The sequence below is a fragment of the Diorhabda carinulata genome, chromosome 1 (assembly GCF_026250575.1).
Source record: "Diorhabda carinulata isolate Delta chromosome 1, icDioCari1.1, whole genome shotgun sequence".
NCBI classification, from domain to species: domain Eukaryota; kingdom Metazoa; phylum Arthropoda; class Insecta; order Coleoptera; family Chrysomelidae; genus Diorhabda; species Diorhabda carinulata.
The window spans coordinates 27,191,950-27,209,469 of record NC_079460.1 but is presented as its reverse complement, the minus strand read 5'-3'; the positions used below and the strand labels follow the sequence as shown (position 1 = coordinate 27,209,469).

At 31.5% G+C, this 17,520-nt stretch overlaps 2 protein-coding genes across 2 annotated transcripts; one reads left to right on the top strand and one right to left on the bottom strand.

Annotated features, from left to right (window-relative positions):
* Nucleotides 1-1,913: 1,913 nt before the first annotated feature.
* LOC130900393 (SHC-transforming protein 1) lies at nt 1,914-10,440 on the bottom strand. Its single transcript, XM_057810957.1, has 7 exons — nt 10,000-10,440; nt 9,399-9,469; nt 4,227-4,461; nt 3,738-3,898; nt 3,403-3,674; nt 2,899-3,131; nt 1,914-2,149 (listed from the first exon to the last, which is right to left on the bottom strand). Exons 1-7 carry the CDS (start codon nt 10,117-10,119, stop codon nt 2,021-2,023), a joined length of 1,221 nt encoding a protein of 406 aa, XP_057666940.1. The 5' UTR covers nt 10,120-10,440; the 3' UTR covers nt 1,914-2,020.
* LOC130900400 (succinate--CoA ligase [ADP/GDP-forming] subunit alpha, mitochondrial) lies at nt 9,714-17,474 on the top strand. Its single transcript, XM_057810970.1, has 6 exons — nt 9,714-9,932; nt 10,743-11,010; nt 11,086-11,318; nt 15,489-15,690; nt 15,901-16,205; nt 17,151-17,474. The coding sequence occupies exons 2-6, from the start codon at nt 10,974-10,976 to the stop codon at nt 17,364-17,366; spliced, it is 993 nt and encodes a 330-aa protein (XP_057666953.1). The 5' UTR covers nt 9,714-9,932; nt 10,743-10,973; the 3' UTR covers nt 17,367-17,474.
* The last annotated feature ends 46 nt before the right edge of the window (nt 17,475-17,520 follow it).

The window sequence follows — 17,520 nt, the reverse complement described above, 5'->3', positions numbered from 1 at the left end:
TATAATTAATGTACTTTAAACAACTGAAAGGGTCATATGGAAATTTCTATAGGGATGGAGGGAACAAGGTTAAAAAAAAGAACATTCAAGTGACGTCAATGTTTAAATGGAAATAGACATTCCAAATAAAAGCAAAAAAGATAGGGGAAAATCCAAATTGATAGCAAATTCAGTAAGATATTGAAACTGTAGTTTGACTAGAATTGAAGTCTGTACTTTTTTAAAACGATATTTCTTCAAATAAAGGACCCAAACCATTTGATTGCCATTACAAATACTGTGTTATATTGAAAGTTAGAGAGTCAGTGTCAACGTTAATAAATTTTAATGACAAGTAACAAGATCTATATTTGATTGAAACCATGAGATTGGTAGACTCAATACGTTAATTGCTCGGTGGTAACAAACACATCTTCCCTATTCTAATTTTATTGTCATTTATTTCAAACGTTTTTCAACTTGTTCATTTTCAGGTATTGCCAGGTGTACGACAATTCAAGAAGTTAGTTTAATATTTTATATAAGGGCGCATCCACGGCAAACGCTATTTTTTAGTGTTTCATGTTGAATAATTATTTTCTCGTATTATGTTCACAGATCACCTATATTTAGATGGATCACAATGTTATTTGTTCTAACCAAATTGATGTCGATTGGGGGTCTGAGCTTGAATAACTTTCTTCATAAAATACCGGCAACTATAATAGTTCACGGCTTCATTTTTCAAAATAACTCACATTTGACAATCCAGTAACAAACCCTATGTCAAAATCTAGAATTTATTACTTAAAAATTTATACACAACTCCTTACATCCTCTTAAAGGGGCTCTGTCGATTCAGTAAATAGGCATTTGGCTCTATATTTAGACAGTGTTTAAGAAAAACCTAGAATACGTTAAGCTGAATATTCGTATATCCGTTATTCCATTTATTGATCTGTATTGACATTAATATGTCTGTATAGAGAATACAATCCATCTATATTAGGACGGGCACGACATCTGTTGGTGCCGACCATAATTTAAATTAATGGAAACTATAAAAGACGACTGATAGCCCCATCCATTATTGGGTATTTGTCTCTTACTAAACACACAGTTGATATCTTCGTGCCTTGTTAGGTATTCGGTGTTGTGATAATGTTTTAAGTGTGAAATTAACTTTGTTTTATTCGCGAACCTTTACTCGAATGTTGCAATACATTTGCTCATCGCGTAAATCTTTGATTATTAGAATATAATTTTTTGTGCATTCCACTAAGCGTTTACGGCGCTTGAAATATTCTTGGAAGTTACACATAGCGACTACAATCGTTGTGGTCGCGGCGAGAACGTCACTCATAACGACATGACTAACGTTTCACAATGACCCTCGTCAAGAGGTGGGTCGGACTGAGCGTTGAAAGAATTAGCCAAATTTTCAAAACTCATTATTTGAACCATTTTTGTGACGCACCACCAAATTTTTACAATCGCCGCAGAAGATATGTCGATTTTACTTTAATGTAAATTAGTTAAGCACTCCACTAAAAAATTCAATAACTTAACAAATTATAACATAACCTCATAAAGCTTCCGCTTTATTTTTTCTGTTTTGCCATTTTTTAATATTTATCTCAACCATGAAAACGCTTCGGAATCCATTTCACTTGGGTTAACGACTATAACGCTCTATACGAAGTGGAACGGGAAAGATCATGGTCGTAAGTGCATAGTGGAATGCACCCATTGTTTTCGTTTTGTCGGCAAAATTAAGCGTTCATCAGGGAACAGAAACGTCAAAAGGAAAAACGCTTATCATAATTATGTAATCTATGCTTTCAAGTATCAATTTTTTTCAAGAGTTTCATGGTGAACAATGAAAAAAATTACAGAGTGAAAAAGCAATATTTTAGTTATCTAAACCTAAAAACTTTTCTAGTTACAAAAGTTTAATAACTCCAACCAACATTCAATTATATCCCAGAATAAAGTGTACAGAAAATACAAATAATATATATTACACACAATATAAATTAAACTATGAAGCTCGAGGTACTTTATGTCTAAGCACCAACGCACTTTCAGCAGAAATGATAGGTAAAGCATTTTCGCAATGAAATTCTATGAGATGGCAAATACTTTTGAAGATTCTATCCTTTGTTCGAACCTGTAATTGTAAAAAAGAAATAAATAATAATTATAGTCCAGTTCACAGGGCCCAAATAAATACAATGATTGTAATTTCTAATTGTATCTCTGGATTATCAAAACAAAATTTTCAGTTTCCTGGATATACAAAAAGGTTAAAATCTGATTCAAAATAAATATTATTCTTGAACTGGTAGAAATTCTCATTTCAATCATTTTTAAATGCACCTCAAAGTAAAAATCTTTGTAATTTAAAATGTTTCTATTACTAACTGTATACTTATTAGTAGAAGACATAAGGATATGACGAGCAAAATAGGAAAATTAATGTGTTCAAGAGATTGGGCTTGAATGTAAATGTTTTAGAGAGGGAAAGATATAGGCGCTGCGACGTGAAAGAATAACATTGATCTGTCATTGTCTATGACACACATGTAACGTAATTGTTCCAGACCCAACCACTTTCACTTTGAGTTCATGCTGTCTCAAGAGGTTGATTCCAATATTTATAATAATATATTATACATTTTACCTGTTTTCGGAACAATTCATACAGATTAATTAATAAAAGATAAAAGGTTTCTATATATGATTAATGTGCACCATGATTATAGGGTGAAATAAATCTAATTACGAAATGAGCTGATAACTAATTATTAGTAAATCAAATATTTAGAATGGATGTACCTTAGACACATTATTATCTTCGTCTTCCAAGTAACAACCATTTCAATATTTTTATGTATAATATTGTATTGAAATACTTACTACCCCTTGAGGATCAATTAGAAGCAAATGTTTTTTATTATTGTCTTGCATTCCAGACAAAACGAATTGCCTTTCTAAAGTATTTGTAGATTCTCTAACAAGGAAATCACCATCTTTTTGAAGTAAATTTTCAGCTTCAATACGACTAATTTGTCCATGAAACCATATTTCACTCTCAAGTTGTCCTATCGGATCAACTGTTTTTTCATAAATTGAACTTGGTGTAAATGGTTCTAAAAATAAGAATAAAATTCAATGCAGTATTTTTAAAATATATTAAATTGTGAATGTGCGTTTTTTATTATTTTATTTAGATTTTAGTAATACATAAATTGGCGTTATTGTAATAACTAAGAAGTATATTTTCAATGACGTCGTTTATTCAGCATGTATAAGTTTACATACAATCTACCAAGAATATATTCAACTGAATAACAAAAATACGGCTTATCTTCGAGTAAACTAGTTTATCAACCCTTATTTTAGACACTATTTTGAACTCACGCATATCAAATACATCTCTTTCTCGGGTAACCATAACACTGTCATTGACATAATGATGGCTTCCTTCTGGAGTCACATCAGCATTTAGATCTATCAAATTTGATGTTTGTACAGGTGGCAACGTTGTAAATGGAGGTACAAGTGATGGCAAAGGAGGAACAGGAGGAGGTTCACATACATCTGGTGGAACTTTGCCTGGAAGATCATTGTAATAATCTTTATCAGCATCGCCTCCTGTAGATGGCGACAAACGTCCCATGGTAGCACCTAAACTATATAATAAATAATGAATTATTTCAATAAATACCAATCGAATTTGTATTTTTTCAACTTACCTCAAAGGTGCTTTGAGGGTAAATTGTTGAAATCGCAATTCAAATGCTTGTCCGATTGTAGATATAACATCTTTAGCTAAGCCTCCAGCACATTCCAACACATAACATGCTCTCATTTCGTCTGTATCTTTGGCTATATAACCTATGAAATCTAGAGTATCCTTGAAAAAATATTAAATACATTTTTTATTACAGTAGAAAGTGTTTTTAGTCACTGGTAGTTTTTGACGCTTCACACTATTACACCTTTAGGGTTCCAGAATTACATGACTTAGTTTGTAAAGCATTAGTATTATATCTTCTAAATATTTGAGTATTTACATAATTGTGCTATTCTATCTGTCCAATGAAGACTTCGAATTATTTCCCATTCTTAATAAAAGGCATTTGATTACAAGTTAAGATTAAATTAGTTTATAATGAATAGCTTATTTTAGAGCATCAATTTGAATAGAAGTTTATACTAATAGAATGAAGTACATAACTTACTGTATCTCCTCCACATGCAAATGAGATTCTTGGCATTTCATGACAGGTTAGTATTTGATTATTTTCTAGTGATGTAAGAGTCAAATAGATACTAGAAACATTCAAGTTGACAAGCGAACCTGTATATCTCAAATCAGGCACTTCAGCTATTGCTTTCAATACTTTTTTGTCCACTATTCGTTTTTTGTCTAGATTCTTAAGTTTTGAGTATTCACAAACTCGATTGATGCATTCTCTGAAAAAAAATTCAAATTCATAAATTCAAAAGAACTCTTTGTCACTTTAACAATAAATATGATGTGGCTATAAAATATCCAAGTATACTTTCAAAGATATTTAAAATAAATTATGAATTTAATCGTCGGATTATCAATGAAATACCAAAGTCTACTCTTTAGGGCTTTTCGGAAACTACGATCTGAGTCGGATAGATCACCTACCAGCTGATTCCGGATCCTAACCCGGAACGAATTTTTAGTCACAGTTGATGAATGAATGATGAAATGCTGAGAACTATAAAAACCGCAAGACTCAGTTACCTATCAATTACGCTGCTAATGAGAACTAATCATGGATAACTATATAAGGAGAATTAATAATTTTAAATTAAACAAAAAGGCGAAACATCAGCTGATCACATTCACCCACCGATACCAAGTTTTAATGATCTTGGCAAAATAACCGTTGATTTCATAGAAAATTCGCACATAGTTATCTTTGTTATTTGTACTACCAGAAAAATACTATCAAATAATTTGCCATAAGACACGAAGTACTTTATACAACTGCTGAATGAACTGGATGTACAAATCCATTGTACGGCCTATCATAAACTATGCAGTTATCATATGGTGAAAACAACCCCAGATAATCTACAAAGGGTGGTGTGCCTTGCAATAACAGACGCGACAAGGTCATGTCCCATGGCAGCATTAAAAGTCATTTTAGACTTATCCCATTTGAAGACCTTCATGGAAAATCATACAAGGTACAGATCATGAAGCCCGGCGACCTGACTGGGCATCTCAGCATTTTAAAGGAACGTAAGGTGGCTACAGATATGATCACGGATCACGGACGTCCTCCCAATGTGCTCGGAACTTTCAATTTGTAAATATACGATATCCTTTCATGCGCAGTTTGTTGTGCACAACGTACCGCAATGCATATATTCATCTTATCAGATAGCAAAGCAGGCATACAAGAACTGGTCATAAACAAGTGGGAAAACGAGACGAAATAAAAAATATTGAATAAGAAACCAGGTCTGAAACAAAAGAAAAAATTTCTTTCCTATTTATTTCTGTAAGGAACCAAAGGAGACCCCCGAACACATCCTTTGTGAGTGCAGGGCAAATCCATAAACAAAAATTAAGATACTTACATTAAAACTATTTTAAGCCAAAAGAGCCTATTTTAATCGCCTCTACACAGGTAGCTCTCTATGCAAAGTCGTTCTACCTGACTGGTGAACAGACCAGGGTACACAACAGATCAATAGTCAAAGTATGCCCCTCAAACTGACAATAAGGTGAAAGTGTTAGCGAAATTCACGACCTAACGCTCTAGTTTATCTAATTTAATCCAATGTTTTAATTTAAAAATATTTTGGATAATTTAGTTACATCTTTTAATATTTTTCAAAGGTTTATCAGTTAGAAAAATATATTTTTTGATCCCACAAGTTCATTTGTGACCTATATGACTCTCGTCCACAGGGCACGTTAACAACAGCCATCTATGTGACAGTGCTGTGACTAAATGGTGCCATCCTTGCAGGGTAATACATTAGTTATATAGGGTGAGCCATGAGGAACATACATACTTCTACCATCTGTAGAACCCCCAGGGAAGGATATCATGAGGCTACTAAAAAGTGTGAACTACTCTTCTTTATCAATTCACAGGTTGATTTGTGAAACTGGCTAAAAATTTTAATCTATATAGTGTTTACACAGCTCATTTGATTTTTTTAAATTTTCTCATAATGCAGTACACTACTGTCAAGCATTCGACTGGTATTACCTAAATTTAGAAATTCCAAGACAGAATCAATTTAGGGATTCGTATTGAATATTGCACCCTGTATAATATTTTTTAACGCAATAAGTAATTTCCAAACTACATAAATAACCAACGAAAACGACATATGTTGCAGTGTTGTTACACTTTTGTTCAATTTTTAGTGAAATGTAATTAAAAATAGAACAACCATATTGACATATCACATAATGAGGTATTAATTTAAACAAATTCCATAAATTACAGTATTTTAACTGAAATGAGTACGTACAACATAATCTTATATATTATGTATAAATTCGCGTACATCTTTACCGTCACTTTGTATTATCTCTATGGACAGAATCAATTGGTTTACAATTTTGAATTTTCAGACCAAAGTCGCATTGGGGTATTATTTTCGATAAATAATAAATTAGTCAAACCTCATATATTAATTTGTTAATGTGTATTGATTATAAATGATCAAAATTTTATGTCTGATAATGATACATTGTACTAACTGTACCAAACAAAAATAACGAGTAAATGTAAAAAGTTTTAATAACAAGATTGATGTTGACCGTTTGACGTTTCTTGATATATTCTACCCATTGTCATTATCAACCAATATTGATGTGAACAAGAATACATATTTCTTTGGATCAGTTTTCAATTATTTGCGAGAAAATAGCACTTTTCCTAGTGGGAGAATAGAACGACATGTAGATGGAGCGTAGGAATAGACATTATTGACGCTGTTACCATGAACTCTAAAATAAGCACTAGAAAACTAAGTCGAGAACTTAATATTACTCTACCAAAAGTAAGTAGACTCTTACAAACAAATCATCTGTAACGATATCATATTCAAATGATTAAGAGCTACATCCTGGATACAACATTTAAATTATTCTAAATGATGTTTATGACAACAGGTGGATAGGACGTTAATGTCCTATTTCATGACCTTCAAGATTCCCTAATTTCAATCCCGGTGATTACCATATTTGGGGACGATTGAAGCAACTAGTTTACATAGAGAATATTAATAACTGGCAAAAATTAATTGATGGAGGTATACTATTTTGTAATACTATTAGAAACGATCCCCAGAGTATCCGTAATTCAATGTGACAATTAACAATTAGGTAACAAAAATATGTAGAGGCTGCTGGGTTCTATTTGGAGATTCTACTAATCATTTCGATTTTGTTGTAGTTATTGTATTTTTTTCAGTTCTTATGTATGCGTCTTAACTACATAATTTTCGTTATTGTTTTAAAATTGTTGCTCGTTATTGTTATTAGTTACGGTTTTTTGTTGTTAGGTGTTTGTGGTTAGGTTAGGTTAGTTGGTTATTTATATAATTTGAAAATTACTTATTGCAATAAAAAATATTTTACAGGGTGCAATATTCAATACGAATCCCTAAATTGATTTTTCCAAAGCCGGTCTTAGAATTTCTAAGTTTAGCTAATACCATTCGAATGCTTGATAATAGTGTAGAGCATCACAAAAAAATTAAAAATGAGCTGTGTAAACACTATAACCAATTAATGGTTATGATCAATTTCACAAATTACCCTGTAAATGTTTACACTTTTTAGTAGCCACATAATATCCTCCCTGAGGAACTCTACATATGGTAGAAGTTAAGTTCCTGATGACTTTCCCTGTATATACCTTAGAATTAGATAAACATAATTTCCCAATAGGATATTCCAAAAATTGGAATGTGAAAGTAAAGGTCCAGGAGTTCCATCAATTTTTACTCCTAAAGAACGAATTGTTCAGGAATTAATTACATCAGCCGATGTAACTAATATACGAATATTAGATTCAAAAGGGATTTTTTTTTATTACAAAAATCGCATCAACCGTATACTGGTTATTAGCGATTCAAAAGGGATTGTTATTGGGTAATCAACATCTAAAAAACGAAAATTAAATAAATTTATATTATTAATTAGAATCATATAAGAATCAAATTCAATAGTTTTAAAGTAAGAATATTCATAAGATCAGTATCGTTGATGTCTAATTTTTTTAATATGTAGTAATTATTGGATTAGTAATTTCATCAAGGATATAAATGAATCGAAGTGAAGGGATTACAATGAAAACTAAAGTATAATATTGGTGAAAAAGTTCAACTAATTGACCCTCTAGTAGGTACCAATGTAAGAATTCATTAAAAAATAATGAAATTAATAATTGTCTTACGAAAATAGTAATAATATCTTAAATTATTAGAACATGGTCATGAAAATAAGATAATTGTTCTATTAAAGGTAGAAATTGAGACTGCTGTTCAATCTACTCTTCAAAGAATAAATGCTTGTATCGAAAATGATGGGCGACAATTTGAACATTTAGGTTGTCACTAGCGGGATACTTTAAGTTATATTTCCATTTCCCGGAGTAATTTATGTTTAAAGGAAAATGCTTAAAATTTACATATTTCTTAAGATATCTCGTAATACGAAATAGATATCAACATGCGATTTTCGCTATTCTGTTGCTAATTTGGTCTACGTTTATATTCCTCAATTAAAACTGCATGTTTCCATTTAACATTTTTCAAGGATAGCTAGATTTAAAAAAATAAATAAATAGCGCCCTCTAGCGTATACGTTACTCATTAGGTTGTTTCGAAATTATAACTCTTACATTGGTAGACTAGACTTCAAAAAGACTAAGTTTGCATAGATAGGTTAAGTAGAACTGGACTTACAGCCATTTTTTCATAATAAAGTTCCCGCTTCCCCCCACCAAGATAGACTAAAACTTGTGGAATCAAATATACGCTGAATTAGGCAAAATTTGTAAATTATTCATTTTATAATTTTTGGTATTTAAGTACGCCCTCTGGCGGTCGACCTACCGGTCGAACTCTGTAAATTAATTTCCAGGTTTTCCTCGAGGTCTCTTTTGTTATAAATTTTAATTTTTTTTTCCCGAAGCTGTACTATAAACGGTCCCGAGATATAGCTGAGAGCCTTCTTATTGGGACCCTCAGTATATATGTACATTTGAAGGCTGCCTCAACTTCTATCTAATGATTGACTCAACAACCCCACACCCAACATGTAACAATATAATAAAGTTTTAAGATAGTTTTTAAAGCCTTAGTAATCATCTCAACTTTCCAAAACTTCAAACACTTACTTTGCAACACTAGATCTCATCTTGAAATTTAGTTTTTTCATGGAAACTTTCACTTCCAAACATCCAACATACTGAAATATAAAAAATATTAAATATTTCTTTTAACATAATGCTAAGTTAAATTAAATTACTCATTTTAAGGTCAAAATCATTTGAATAGTAGAAATAAAGCAAAAGCTGTGCATCCCAAGAAAGAAATATTTCCTAATAATAATGTTACTAATTCTAATATAGGTAATGAGGACGATATTGTCAATTAGAATGATTAAGCAAACGTTGAATTCCTTTGTAATGTTGCTGGTTATAATTTCTAATAGTAGCTACATTGATTTGGCATTTTTTGATGCTCTTCTGCTCATACATTTTCGAATTTGTAGTAGATAAGCCTAGTCACATTTATGCTAAAGCTAAAGATTTGTGATTAACGAAAGCTCACAACTAAACAATAGCTAATGAATTGGAATGGAAGAATACCAAGCATTAACATAAAAAAATACCTAGATGTTCAACAGACTAATCACATTAATTGAAACGGTACAGTTATTATTTCATTTTATTACAGCTTATTTATTCTGATATTCTAACAAAAAATATAACTTACCTTAACAGCGTAAGTAGCTCCTTCGTTTGCTATCAGTTTGTCAGGGTGAATCCACCCACTTGAGGGTTTAATATTAAATGCAGACATTATTACGAGGTAGTGATTAACGTTATATACCATTCATAGTCAATTCTTTTTAAAAAGATTATGTGTCAACACATTTGATAAGATAGCTTATTCACTGATTCAATTAAAATCATTTCAGGAAGTAAATTTAATAAAAAACAGTTATTTAAATTTGGATCAGCAACTGACACTTTTTTAGTTATTAAAATCATTCACTTCCTTAAAGTAGGATAAAAAAAATGATCAAGTGAAAAAAATACAAATTCTCTAAAATATTTCAATTCTTTATAATTTCCTTGTTAAGCATATTTACATGTCATCACACAACACCAAAAAATTCATATATACATCTGATGTACAGAACAGAAAAATATTCCATCAAATATTTGTCATGTGTCATTAGGTTTTAGTCATTTCTTAAATATTGTAAATGTGAAATAAATCAAAATACAAATAATGCATAGGTCAATTTTCAATTTAAATCTAGATTAAAACTATTCAAACTTTTAATCGAGTGTATAAAATTGATACATGTAATATAAAAACTATTATTTATTTTTAATGTGCAAATTCCTGATTCTTGAAATTTTGGATAGAAATATCAAGATAATATAGTTTGCATTTTGTTTAACTATAAACTCTAAAATTCTACATAAGATAAGAAAGAACTATTCTAGATTCAAAATACTGTCTAGTCCGAAGTTTAAAGGTCAGATGTCACTGGTCCTACCCAACATAATATCTATTTTGTGACATTGGGAACAACCTTACAAAGTTTTGCAGGGTGAAGAGAGGTGTGTGACTTTTTAAAGCTTTACGCTAATATAGAAATATTGAACCTGATAAATGTGTAGATAAGAAAAATAATAAGTTTAACTGCTATTTGTTATTATAATTAAATTATCAAAATGGCTGCACCTACAAGGATATTAAGTCGTTTATTGGGTAAGTACTTACATAATGAAGAAAAACCTGACAAGAACATTTTGAAGATCACTTTAGCTTATATTTAATTTTTAGCTGAAGGAATTAAAGTAAAACAACCTATAAGATTCAACAGTTATGAAAGTACTAGGAAAAACCTAAAATTAACTGCCCAAACCAAAGTAATATGCCAAGGTTTTACTGGGAAACAAGGAACGTTTCACAGTAAACAAGCAATAGAATATGGAACAAGAATGGTTGGAGGAGTATCTCCTGGAAAAGGGGGTAAAACGCATCTCGACTTGCCTGTTTTTAATAGTGTAAAAGAGGTAAAAACTTCTGTGAAAAATAAAGTACTATTGATTCCATGGTGAATTGTGATCAAGTTACAAAAATACATTGTGCTTGAAATTTGCACTTTAATTAATTAAAAGTGTTAAATACTACTCTTTACCAAAATACAGTTTAAAAGTAAAGAAAAAGAGAGGTAAAATGTCGATAATATATTTAATAGGCACTAAATAATTTGACTGTCGATGTGTCACATCAAAGTCTCTTAAGGTATAATATCTCTTTATGAAGTATTTTATATAGCCTTAAAAAACTTAACCCAAATTACTGAATCACTAGGTTATATAGAGGAATAGATAATTAAATGAAAATAATGAGAAAGATATTATCCTAGCTATGAACAATGTACTATGTAACACATATGTGGCTCAGATTCCAAAATCTTGTATGTAGAAGAAATATTTTTAGAAAAAAATTTTGTCAAATTTTGACTAATTTTATGTACTATTTCAAATTGTGACTAGGTTAATATAAACTACCTTTAGTCTTTAAAGACAAAGTCATCTATAGAATGTATATAGTTAGCTCCAATGCAGTGTACAATATGTCCACAAAAATTCACAGTTATCAGAATCTTATTTCAGATCTACTATATTGGTATTTTCTTTTAATTCTAACATAAAATGACCGCAGTTTTCCAATCAAATCTTAGAATTGAGAGCTATGCCCACACTATATTACAAATTAAATATTAATCAAATATTTAATATACAGGGTGGTGCAAAATGGGCGTAACATCGAGTTTGTGCCTTAATTCTGACTTTCAGGAAAAATTGTATCAATTAAAGTTTATTGTATATTTTGTTTACTATGGAATGGTGTTTGCAGATTGTTTCTCAAATTTTTTGACATATTATCATCATCAGGTAATATTTTAAATGCATTACCCTGTATTCATAATTTTTTGAGCAAATGTGATATTGCTGAATTTACTGATACCAAGTTTAGTGGGTTCATGACTCATGGATTACTGTTTAAAAACATCAATGTAAACCATGCTGCATAAAATGCACTGTTCACTACCCATCTTTCACAAGGATTGTAAAAAATGTTTAATGTATATAAGGTTTCCAAAATTTTTCAGAAATGTCCCTTAGCATTTGAATTAACTAAAAGAATAAGTTTCCTTCATCCCAATAAGAGTGTCGACGATCCAGAACAATTCGTGCAACTGATGTCTGAAGCATTTGACATTTTGTTAACTGCAAATAGATGCAACGCCACTACATTGGAAGAAACAGATAGGGCTTTTAGAGATATTATTCTGGCGAATCAGATTACTCTAAAGAAGATGACTATTCCAGATGTGATACAGTAGATGATTTTGAATGGAAATTATCAAAAACACTAATTGTAGTTCATAGTTACATTGTGAGCGCCCAAGGGGCTGTTGAACAGATAGGCCCGTCGTGCCTCACTTGACTTTACCAAAGGCCAATGTCCTTTTAGAAGTCGATCAGGAGTTTTAGCTTGAATCCTTTTATGTCATTAGGCAAGCTGTGAGGCTTGACTAAGTGCTTAAACCGAGTTCGTGTGAGTGCAGAGCACTCACAGATGACGTGGTCTGTGGTTTCTTCCTCCTCCAAGCACCAACGGCACTCCGTGATACCCATGGTGTAGAGATGACAGAGTCCGGTCACTAGTCGGATTTCGCGCCTGTTAGTAGTTGTAGTTAACTGGCGTTGTGACAGCAGACAGCATTTTGTGTCAATAAGGATATTTTGGTTGAATATTTAAATGAAGAAACTTATAGGCCAAATATTAATGTACGATTCTGTATAAAAAATTGGTGGACTAAAAAATGTAGATATTTCAAAATCTATACTCTCTATGAGGAATGCCTACTCAAAATGTAGCGCAGCACAAAAAGACAAAAAAATCACAAGATTTGCTGAAAACTGAAAGAAGAAAACTAAAAAAAACTGGAAACAAAACCCTTGAAGACTTGCTCGCAGCAATAGATCAAGAATTAGTTAAATTGGAAAAATAACTTTGTTATTTCATTATACTTGTATTTTCTAAAATAAATATTCATCATCATAAAAGTGTTGTAGATTCACGAAATTTTAACTGGAAAATGTGAAAACCAATCGGGAGAAAGACAGGAATTTCTTAGAAAGTAATATCCTCCGTTAAGACCAAAGCAGAATGTTTTTAGCAGACCAGGATCAAGAAGTATACAACCAGCTATATACGAATATTCCAGCAAATAATATAATAAATCCGCCATCAAATGAATTATAAGAGCTTAAAAAATATGTTCAAATGATTAGTAGAATCTTTGTGTACAATGTTAAATCCAATTAATAAGAAATTAACAAATTAAATGGCCAAATTTTTGAAAATTGAGATAAGGATTGCAAGTGGGCTAACCCAACATGCCAATGAAATATAAGCATTTATTATACATATAATGTTAGTATCAGAAACGCATTTTACTGACAAAAGTTATTTCAAATTACCCAAATTGACAATATACAATACTCAACACCATGATAGAACTGCTCATGAACCAAGGGTTCAATGAACATAATAGAATATATACAAGCCACTAATATTGAAATTGAAGACTGGTATAGACCAGTTAGTGCAGTATATCGTCTTTCAAATTTAAAATGTCTTCAATACACTAGGTAATCGTTTCAGTGCTGGAGGAGACTTATAATTCAAAGCATACCCATTAGGAGTCGCGACTAACTACAACCAAAGGTAAATAACTGTATATGACCATACAACATAGTAACCTAAAAGCATTCTCTACTGAAGAACCCTCCTACAGGACTACAGACCTAAAAAAAACTGCCAGATTTAGTTGACTTTTGCGTCACAAAAGCTATTCCTAATAATCTGATTACATTCAAATCATGTCTGGATTTGTCAAGCACTCACCCATTTTAATCCTACTGATATCGTTAGCGACAGCAAAATTGAAGCCTTTATATTCAGTCAACAAGAATACTAAATGGGAAGAATTCCGAATGGCACTTGATAATAAAATTCATCTGAATTATTAAAAACAAAAGAATATATTGATGAAGCAGTTGAAACATTTACAACTATACAAGATATTATTTGAAGAGCTACTACTAATGAACAGAAAAAATAATGAGGAATTACCTACTATAATAAACGAAAAAATAGCCATAAAATGTAAACACTGAAAATTAGAAAATCCTTACCTATCAACTATTACCAAATCCTTCACTCTTACCTCAAAGATCGCTACTATTTGGTCAGAAATCTTGATGTACAAACACTACTTTTCAATATAATTTCCGGAGTTCCACAAGACAGTATTCTGGGGCCGCTACTCCTCTTCACGACATCTTCCAAATAGTTATAACTTATCAACAGCCCTATTTGCAGACGACCCCGCCATATTAGCATCACACAAAGATTCTGTTAGTTTCAAATACACTACAGCTTCACCTCAATAAGGTAGAAATTTGATTAGAGAAATGACGAATTAAAGCAAATAAATTGAAGTCTTTTCAGATAAAATTCTACAAAGCAATCCTCAAGCCCATTTGGACCTATGGTATCCCACTGTGCGAATCAGCAGCTCATTCCCATATTGAAATTCGGGAAAATAACAACCATTTCAATCGAAAGTGCTAACAATTGTAGATTCTCCATACTTTGAGCCAAATTTTGTTACAACCCATCATCTTAGAGGGAAATCGGTCAAAGCGAAAATAAAAAACCTATCCGTAAACTATAAAAATAGATTGAGATATAATCCAAATAGACTGATATCAAACCACATGGTACAACAAGCAGCCCGGCGAGGACGACATTATCATTTCATTTATACATGCAACAATCGTGTGTTGAAAAAAATCAGCTTCAAATTTAGTACAAATAATAACTATCTATGATTGAGTACTTAATCAATTAACTGTTAGGAAATAATTATAAATATTCTTGAATCTGTTGGAACTACTTACCTCGTACTGTAACAATCCTTTTTTTTGACATTGACGTCCAATTTGTATGTATATTCATTTTTAATTACACTGTCAAAAGTTCTACTCCTTTTTAATTTGAATTTAACCCACGAAAACCCAGCACAAATTCAAAATCAGTGTTTTAATTTTACTGCTGTTTTAGGTGTAAAGGATAAACTATTGAGACATTCTCCATTTCAGGCACGTGATGCTACTGGAGCTGACGCAACTGTTATTTATGTTCCTCCACCTGGAGCTGCAGCAGCCATTTTAGAAGCTATAGATGCAGAAGTCCCTCTCATTGTATGCATAACAGAAGGAATTCCTCAACATGATATGGTTCGAGTTAAGCACAAATTATTACGCCAAAGTAAATCCAGACTTATTGGACCAAACTGTCCAGGTAATTATAGAATAAAAAATGATATATCTTAAATAATATTCATCTACTGGTACTCTTCTAGTAGCAGTTTGAAATTAGTGTTAATTACATATTATCCATTATCTAAAAAGTCTTTCTGATTTTTTGATTTATTTGCATAGAGAATTACAAATCTTAAGATATATCAGCAAAAACTTTATCTTAAATTTCATGTTATCATTTGGTGCTCAGGTATCATTGCTCCAGAGCAATGTAAAATAGGAATTATGCCGGGACATATTCATCAGAAAGGTGTAATTGGTGTTGTATCTAGATCAGGAACACTGACTTACGAAGCTGTTCACCAGACTACTCAAGTTGGTTTGGGGCAAACATTGTGTGTTGGTATCGGAGGAGATCCGTTCAACGGAACTGATTTTATCGATTGTTTGGAAGTTTTTTTGAAAGATCCTGAAACAAAAGGTATCATTCTAATTGGAGAAATTGGAGGCGTTGCTGAAGAACAAGCTGCTGAGTATCTAATGAAACATAACTCCGTAAGTATAAGTTGTTATAAAATTTTCTTGTATCAACTACTATTATTTAGCTTTGGGTGTTCTCTGTATATCTGTTACTATTTCCTTGGCCTCACCAGGGAACAGACTGTTAATTGAAATTTTACAATGAAATGGGGATTCAAGAGTCTAATAAAATAATTTGAAAATACTCCGCCATAGGTAGTGATAAAACTTGAAACCTTTGAATTCAGATTGCAGGCACCTCCATTCATATCCCCATCTATATTTATAAATGTAGACCTAAAATTCATCGATTCAACAAGGTCATATTTTACATATCAAATAAAGCCCATATATAACAGTGAAAGTAAGTGTCAAGAGTAACTTATAGAAATAAATATGTGATTGATCATAAATTTCAAATTAATATGAAGAAATATTTGTTTTCCTTCAAATTTTCTAAAAAAAATTACATATAAACAAAATACAAAAGATCTTTGGATGCAATACGTAAACAAATTAGGAATCAAAATGAAAAAAACAAACAAATACATAAATTGCATAAATTTCTTCTCACCTCTACGGACTGGACTTATGAACTTTAAAATTGGCTTCCCTTCTTCAGTTTATCCAGTTGAAGTTGCCAAAATTCTTTTTGAACCCAAACATAACTAATAAAAAAATACTAGAAGACATTTTAGTGACTGAGGATAAAGCCCAGAATAAAGGAGAGAGGAGAAATGAATGCTTATAAGCCCATCGTGTTAAGTGAGAAATATGTAATATATTAACGCCCTATATTAATGTATTTGTTTTGATTCGGATGTAATAAGTTGTTTTACTAATACTGATATTTTGAACAAGTTCCTTACTCATTTTTTGTTGTTGGAAGAACAAGTATAAACATATCAGAAGTAACCTTTACTAAGCTATTTCCACTATATCAAAGAATTTATTTTTCAAGCGTTTTAATATACTTTTCAGGGAACAAATGCAAAGCCGGTTGTATCCTTTATTGCTGGTCTTTCAGCTCCTCCAGGTCGTCGTATGGGACATGCAGGCGCCATTATTTCTGGAGGAAAAGGAGGTGCTCAAGATAAAATAAATGCTTTAGAAAAAGCTGGAGTTATAGTTACGAAGTCTCCAGCTCAAATGGGAAACGAGTTGCTTAAAGAAATGCGTCGTTTAGGATTAGCATAAGTGAAAAAATATATTTAAGGGTACTTACTGTATCAGCTGAAGTACAGCCTATAAGTGTTGACTATTTCCCCAACCTTTATTGTGTATTAAATCTCCAATATAAATATTTTTAATTTATTTCATTTCGACTTCCAGATAATTCCAGATCTTTCAT